Source organism: Hipposideros armiger, unplaced genomic scaffold, assembly GCF_001890085.2.
Source record: "Hipposideros armiger isolate ML-2016 unplaced genomic scaffold, ASM189008v1 scaffold_477, whole genome shotgun sequence".
NCBI lineage: Eukaryota > Metazoa > Chordata > Mammalia > Chiroptera > Hipposideridae > Hipposideros > Hipposideros armiger.
In genome coordinates this window covers 481,040-488,614 of record NW_017731827.1, presented here as the reverse complement: position 1 = coordinate 488,614, position 7,575 = coordinate 481,040, and the positions used below count along the sequence as shown (strand labels likewise).

Here is a 7,575-nt window from a genome sequence, read left to right as displayed (position 1 = left end):
CCACCCTGTACTCTTGTGTCAAAAGCCTTTACTCTCACGTCACTGCCAGGCAACCCTGCCACCAGCTTCCCTATCCTTCTCCAAGGTGACATCTCCCCGGGGACTCTGTCCCGGACAGGGAGGGGTGAGGGAATGTGGGTGGGGACTCCTTCCTATCTGCTGTGTGAGATCCAGGCTCTCCTCAGGAAAGGAGGCCAACGCCAGGCCCCACGGGAGCCAGCTCCTGAGAGGAGGACGCCATGGGCCTGGTGGTTAAGCTCAGGGCTACAGCGTGACTTTTTGTGGTGGTCCCTGGGCGCTTCTGCTTTCATGGACCCTTTGCTCCATAAAAAAAAAAAGTCAAAAGCAAATGTTAGGACCTCACTGGTATAAAGACAAATATAATCCCAACTGGATTATAGTCTTTCTTCTCTTCCGATTTTAAAGAAATTAATATGTATGCGAAAGGTATCACAGGTGCTAGGCACCATGCCTACTGTTGGCAATTAGTTAAGCCTGGCCTTTGAACTGCCTGGCCTAGATTCCGGCTCACCAGGTACTTAGCTGTGTGCCGCAGTTTGCCTCTCTGTAAAGTGGGGGTGATCATAGCACTCACGTCTTGGGGCTGTTTGAGGGCTCCTGGCAATACTGCTGGAGAAGAGCTTGGTACAGTCCTGGCACAGTACTCAGTGCGGGCTGCCTGCGGGGTTGCATTTGAGCTTCCCATCCTTCCATGGAGGCAAGGGTGGGATGCTTTCGATGCCCATAATACAGACAGGAAAACCGAGGCTCTGAGCAAGGAAAAGGACCTGCCCAAGGCCACATAAAAAGCGGTGGAACCAGGGCTCCAAGGCTACGGATCAAGCAGCTCTCAGGCCCTGGACATTGATAGAAGTGGTTGGTCAAGTTATCCCAGTCACAGACCAGAAACAGGAAGGGTAAGGGCAGGAGGAAGTCACAGGCCAAAATGGGGTTGTCTTGCCTCCAGTGCTGCCTGAGTGGACTCAAGGGAGAAAGCAGCAGTCAGTAAATGAGTCACCGTGAGTCCGTGGTCAGTGGGACTTCAAGATTTCTGGCCACGACGGAGCCGGGCCCTCTCCTCCATCCCTGTGACTGTGGGGACAGCAGCTCTCCCTGGGGGACAAGCTGTGCCAGGGGCTACAGTCTCCCACACCCAGCCCCGAGGATGACAAGAGGATGGAAGTTTCCAGTCGATGCTGGAATGTGGGTTGTCACGCTGACTCAGAGCTTATTTCTCCGGCAGCCACACTACCCCACTGTTCAAGGATTTGGGGAGACAGAATTCACATCTGGGAGCATTTCTGCCGCTTGTCAAACAAGCAAGAGCCTGCCCAGCAAAGAACAATAGGGAAAAACCCTAAGTTCAGCTACCTGTGCTCCAAGGCTTCGGCATATGGCCCCCCAGGCCTCTGGTGACCTGCCGGTGGTCGGGCGGCTCTCAGGATTCTCCCTCTGAGTAACACGGAGGCTGGGGGTGAGGTGAGGGACAGGAGCAGAGGGCATGCTGGAGTAGCCAGCGGCAGGAAAACAGGACAGACTTGGCACCTGGCACTCCTGGGTCATGTGAACTTAAGTTTCTGAGCCCCTCTGGGCCTCAGTTGCTGCATCAGTAAAATGAGCGTGAGACGAAGATACCGTCGATGAAAAGCGCCCGTCACAGCTCGGGCTCAGAGCGCTGTCAGCAGGACCTAGCACAATGATCTTTGGAAAAGGGTAGGTGATGGGAAGGGCAGTGAGAATAAAGAGTGACAGAATGCACCCCCTCCCCAGACTGCCTGAAAGCAGAGCCCACAGGCGCCAGGCTGGCCCCTCCCCTGGGGTCTTGGCCAAAGTGTCAGACCTGGAAGTATGGTTGCATCACAGGGCATTTAGGGGTTAATGATGGGGAGTGGACAGGACCTGGGTATTTAACTAATTGAGGAGGTGCCCTGAGATCAGAGGTGCCCCTGCTGGCTTCCTTCTGCAGCCCAGCTCCGCTGCCCCCAGGATGAAGCCTCCCCCTCTTCTGACCTTCCTTTGCCTCCTGGGTAAGTGACCTTTGTGAGCTTCTCCCCTCCCCCACCCTAGCTGGGAACCCTCAGCTCCCTGGAGGCCCCTGAGTCTGACCCTGGGAGGGGGGGGTCATCCTGAGGCCAGTTCTGCTTGAGGCAACACTGGCCATTGGAGAGGGGAAACAGAGGGGAAGGGTGCAGCCTGGGTGTCCCGGGGGTGGGGGCATAAGAAAGGGGCTGGCAGGGACCCCAGACAGCAGGCACGGGGCTCCTGCCACTCACGCTCCATCCCCCGCCCCAGCTTCCATTTTTGGAAGGATCTAGAGGAATTCGGGGAAGTCCCAGCGCTTTGGAAGCCTAGCCAGTGGCATCTGATGAGACTTGGCGGGGACAAGGTGCTTCTAGGGGGACGGGGCTGACACCTGGGGAAGTGTCAGGACCCACTGGGAGACGCTTGAGGAATGGTGGGGCGTATTCTAGAAGATGGTACAGGAGAGTGGGTGGGGGACTGGGTGTGCTGACATGATGGGGCTGAGGATGAGCGGATCCAGCCGCCATGGATGTCATGGAGACATTATTACTGATGAGCGTTATTGGGACTGGGAGTGAGGTGCTTGGGGGACACTGACTGGATAATCGGAGAGGTGTCTGGACTCAGATGGCTAAGGACCTCAGGGGACGCTCAGGGCTCTGATGGCCGCCCTCCCCGCAGTGGCTCTGGCTGGCGGGAACCTGGTCCAGTTTGGGGTGATGATTGAGAAGATGACAGGGAAGTCAGCACTGCAGTACAATGACTATGGCTGCTACTGTGGCATCGGCGGCTCCCACTGGCCGGTGGACCCGACTGACTGGTGAACAGGCAGCCCAGTGGGGGGACCTCCCTGGGGGATGGAGGCGCTGGGCGGGGGGGGGCATCTGGGAGGAACGAGGAGCTGGGGGCATCTAGAAAGTGGGGGCTGACCTCTCTTTGAGCCTCTTTGAGCCCTGGGCCCCTGGGCCGTCCCTGGTGACCCTTCTAGGTGCTGCCATGCCCATGACTGCTGCTATGGGCGTCTGGAGAAGATGGGCTGTGACCCCAAACTAGAAAGGTATCTTTTCTCTGCCAGCAAGAACAACATCTTCTGTGGTAAGTGAACAACCCTAGAGTGCCCCAGACACTGGGGCAGGGGGATAGCATCCGACAGGAACCCACTACTGACGATGACCCCTGAGCCTCATCAGGGCCAGATCTGGGCTGGAGGGGTGGGGGGGTCTTCCATCATCATGAAATCAGGGAGAGGCCTGTCCATCACCCAGGTGCTCACCTGGCACCCAGTCTAGAGAGCCCCGTGACCCATCGGCCGCAGCCCTGACCCCAGGCACTTTCCCCCACCCAAAGGCCTCCCCCCACCCAGAGGCCTCCCAGCTCCAACCTCTGGGAAGAGGAGCAAAGGGGCAGAGCTGAGCCAGGTCCCCAAGGAGCTGTACTCACACTTGCCTGGGTGGCAGCTACAGGTGAAGTCTCCAGGAGACAGCCTCGAGGGTATGACCCCTGATAGAAACAGCTGAAGTTTGATTTGCGACAGCAGACCTCAATCCCAAAGGCTGACTCCCTGCTGTGGGGCTGTCAGGCTGCGCCTATTTGCTCAGCTTTGCCAGGTCCAATGCCCACTTGGATTAATTAACTTTCCTCTGGTCCCCGGCCGGCCCAGGGAAGCAGCCTGAACGAAGTGAGAGTGTGGAGGGCTTCACACAGTCAGTTCTGTGGGGAGCCCAGATCAGAGAGCCAAGCCTTCTTCCTGCTGCAAAGCCAGGAGCAGCCTGGAGGGAGGGCAGGCCCAGTGTGGGGCACAGCAGGAGGACCTGGAGGGTCAAAGAAGACTCAGCTCAGGTCTCTAAGGTCTGTCCTGGGGGAGGGCAGAGCCAGAACCAGACCGCTGGAGGCAGATTTGGCTCAGAGTTTCTTGCTCCTGCAGCCATCCACTCAGCAAGGCAGATGTGTCAGGTAGTGAGCTCCCCGTCACTGGGGGTTCATGCCAGGTGGGGATAGCCACTTGTCTGGGACAGCACTGAGAGGGTGAGTGAGGGGAAGTGTCAGGTGGGTATGGACACAGGCTCGAGGCTGCACCTCCTACCCATGGTGTGACTCTGGACAAGTGATATAACCCCTCGAAAGCCTCTGCTTCCTCATCTGTAAAATGGAGACAATCACGTTCTCTCCCCAAGCTTAGTCCAGCTCCTGGCAAGAACCACCCAAAAGAACTAAGCCCCTTCCAACGCTGAGTTTTGTTGAAACAGCAGCGTGGGTAGAACCCCAATGGGAAATGCAGGCTGGCCTTGCAGGGGGGACATGCAGAGCCCTGGACACGTCTGAGCTGTGAGACGTACTCATGGGGACAAAAAGGAGCGGGGGCCGTTCGAGCAGACAGAGGCAGTGAGGGAATAGGAGGCTTTGGAGCCCTGGTGCCTGGTACCAGGCTGGGTGTGGGCACCCACGTGGCGGTCGGGGTTAAGGTGAACGCCAGAAAAGTTGGCTCCGTCCACTCATGGAGACAGGCACAGAGGGTCCGAGCAAGCCCACAGCTTCAGTCCCAATGGCCTCCCGTCTGGGCGCAGGCTGCTCTGGGCACGCACAGGCCCCCTGGGATCGGGTGCCTCTCATTTCGTAGTTTTCCTCTCTGCTTGATGGCTACAATCTATCATCAGCAATGCTTCACAAGCGGGCAGGAGTTGCCTGGAAATCCCCTGGGGCTGGGGCAAATGAGAGTCAGTGAACCAGATGGCCTCCCTGGGAGGGGTGGGGGTGGGGGTGGAGAGGGCTAAGGGCAGACTGGGGAGAGAGGAAGATGGCCGGACAAACGCAGCCTTCCGCTGGGCCCCCGCAGGCCTTCCTGGGCCCTGCCCCTTCTCTCACCCATCCGTCAGACATCCCCTGTGAGAATGCGTTTCCAGCAGAACAGGGGTGAGAATGTGGACCCCAGGGCAGCCCCGCGCATGTCTGACAGCAAGAGGCCAGAGCCCCTGGTCCCTGACTCACCTTGTCCCATCAGCCGGCAAAACTGCCTGCCAGCGACAGACCTGCGAGTGTGACAAGACCGCTGCACTCTGCTTTCGCCAAAACCTGGCCACCTACAACCGCAAATATGCCCATTACCCCAACAAGCTGTGCACGGGACCCACCCCACCCGGCTAAGGCCGTGCTCCGCCTCCTCCCTGAGGCTTTCCGAGGCCACCAGCTCCACAGCAGTAACCCCAGGCCTGGGGAACCTTGGCACCAAAGGCCCTCCCTCTGGAAAGTTCCTTTCCTGCAAACCCATCCCTCCCTGAGAACACCCAGACCACGGCCTGGACCATGGCTGGCCTCCTAGGTCCTATCTTCCTCTTAGGAAGAACCATGTCCCCAGACCCTTCCCAAAAGACACTGTAACCCATCCCTGGAATCTCAGTTCCCTCTTCTGAATAAGTGAATAATGTTTGCCATAATTCTAATATTCTCTGATTCTCAAATTCTGTCATTGTAGGATTTGATTCATCTACAGTTTCATTCATTCATTCATTTATTCATTCATTCATTTGTGAGCACCTGCCATGTGCCAGCAACGAGCTCAGCACTGGGGTACACAGGAACAAATCTGACACGGGCGGCCCCTACGTGCAGTTCCAACGTCCCATCCTTTTAATTTCCCATTATAGTGCATTTCTGTGATTCTTTTCCTAACATTCTACAATCTTATCCAAGACAATACTGGCAATCACTGGGAGTATTTCTGGCCATAAGGCGGAATGTGAGAAGCATGAAAAATACCAGCCTAAAAATATTGTCCCCACTATGTCATCAGGCTTCAAATCCCTCCCATTAGCAGATAGGCTAAGAGTGAAAAGGCAGCTCTGGAATCATCTTATCCAAACCTCTCCTTTGACAGACAGGCCTTCCAGGGGTCAGAGAGCGGGAGGGAGTTCTACCTGAGGGGGTGTCCTCACTCCCAGGTCAGGATGCCTTCAATTCTTCAGGACTCGGTACCGACCACTGACACTCTCTCCTTCTGGTTGTCACCATAAACAGCCCAGAGTGCCCAGGGCAGGTCAGCTGTGAGGCGGCACAGACCGGGTCAGGCTCCTGATACAGGGAGGGGTGAAGGAAAGATTTCAACAGCGTGGGGCTGACTCCGGCACCATGAGGAATTGAAGGCACCAAAGAATTCCTAACAGCTAGAATGCAGCCTATCCTGGAAGTAATGTGCTTAAACAGTGTCTACTCCTAGATATAGATATAATATCTCCGGTACCTATAATATGGTGATAAAATCTTCCAATGTTAATGGCATTGCACAGAGCAAAGCTCATAGTGGACACAGAATAAAGCGAAGAAACCAAAGGGATGGTTTTCATAGACTTTAAAAGGAGAAGTTCTGTGCTGGTGAAAAGGGGGACAGGACAGGCGTGCGAGGTTTGAGGCTGCGACTGACTCAAATCCTTGGTCAAGAACCACCACCTCAGGACGGCTGGGAAATGCGGTCCTGAGGTGCCCTCTGGTGTTCATTTTATTCCGGCTACTAGGAGGGAGCCTAGATTTGCCTTAAACCTGGTTTCCCTTCAGTGGGGAGCGGGGTGGGGGTAATGTGTGCTTCTGGGGTAGTGAAATTGGTCCCCTCGTAGTTTCAATAATAAATATGCTAAGAAATAACCAAATAAGTCCTTACAACAATCTTAGAATGATGGTGCTGCTGCATAAATGAGAAACACAGGCAGAAGGGAGCGACATGGGAGAGACGGAGAGAAGTTATGTCCTGGGCGTGATGGATTTCACGTAGCAATGGGACAAGGACCTGGTGACCTAGCAGTTGTGTAACCATCCAACAACGTGAAAATGGAACTTGAGAACAAGATTCCAGTACACCTGCTGTGACCTTCAGGACACAGATCACGGCATATCCTTTGTTTTCCCAGAGATCAATAAATGCTTGGTGAATGAATCAATGGGTTTGTCTAAAGTCTCTCTCTGTCTCTCTCTGTCTCTCTCTGTCTCTCTCTGTCTCTCTCTCTCTCTCTCTCTCTCTCTCTCTCTGTGTGTGTGTGTGTGTGTGTGTGTGTGTGTGTGTGTGTGTGATACACACACAATTTCTCACTGCTGACTAGTGGGAAGGACTGAGAAAAGGAAATAGAACCCTGAATTAGGAGTCAGAGGTCCAGGACGGACCTGCTGTCGCTTAGCAGCAGTGCACCTGCTCCACAGCCTTGTTGCTCAGTGTAGCCCACGGCCAGTGGCAGCAGTGTCAGGACCTTGTTGGGAATGCAGGATCTTGAACCTGGCCCCAGACCCACTGAGTCAGAATCTATAGGTTAACAAGACCCCCAGGTGATTTGTGTGCACACTAGAACTTAAAAAAAATGCTGACACATGGCCACTCCCTCAGTTTCTGCATTTGTAAAATGGATGACACTTCCCTGGCAGGTGGATTGTGGCAAGGCTTAAATAAGTCGGCATGTGTGAAAGTACACAAAACAGTGCCTAGCACGTAATAAGCACCCGTGTTCTATGAATGAATGAATGTCATAACAACAATGTTAGCTAACATTTATTAAGCATTTGGCATTTGCCAGGCAC

At 54.9% G+C, this 7,575-nt stretch overlaps 1 protein-coding gene across 1 annotated transcript; it reads left to right on the top strand.

Moving 5' to 3' along the window:
• Positions 1-1,276: 1,276 nt before the first annotated feature.
• On the top strand, positions 1,277-6,943 carry PLA2G2E (phospholipase A2 group IIE). Its single transcript, XM_019666726.1, has 5 exons — positions 1,277-1,713; positions 1,967-2,027; positions 2,704-2,842; positions 3,011-3,117; positions 5,021-6,943. The coding sequence occupies exons 2-5, from the start codon at positions 1,988-1,990 to the stop codon at positions 5,161-5,163; spliced, it is 429 nt and encodes a 142-aa protein (XP_019522271.1). The 5' UTR covers positions 1,277-1,713; positions 1,967-1,987; the 3' UTR covers positions 5,164-6,943.
• The last annotated feature ends 632 nt before the right edge of the window (positions 6,944-7,575 follow it).

Coding starts and splice junctions, on each gene's coding strand:
- PLA2G2E (XM_019666726.1), top strand. CDS start 1,988: ATGAAGCCTCCCCCTCTTCTGACCTTCCTTTGCCTCCTGG. Junction 2,028..2,703: donor GACCTTCCTTTGCCTCCTGG/GTAAGTGACCTT, acceptor CCCTCCCCGCAG/TGGCTCTGGCTGGCGGGAAC. Junction 3,118..5,020: donor CAAGAACAACATCTTCTGTG/GTAAGTGAACAA, acceptor TTGTCCCATCAG/CCGGCAAAACTGCCTGCCAG.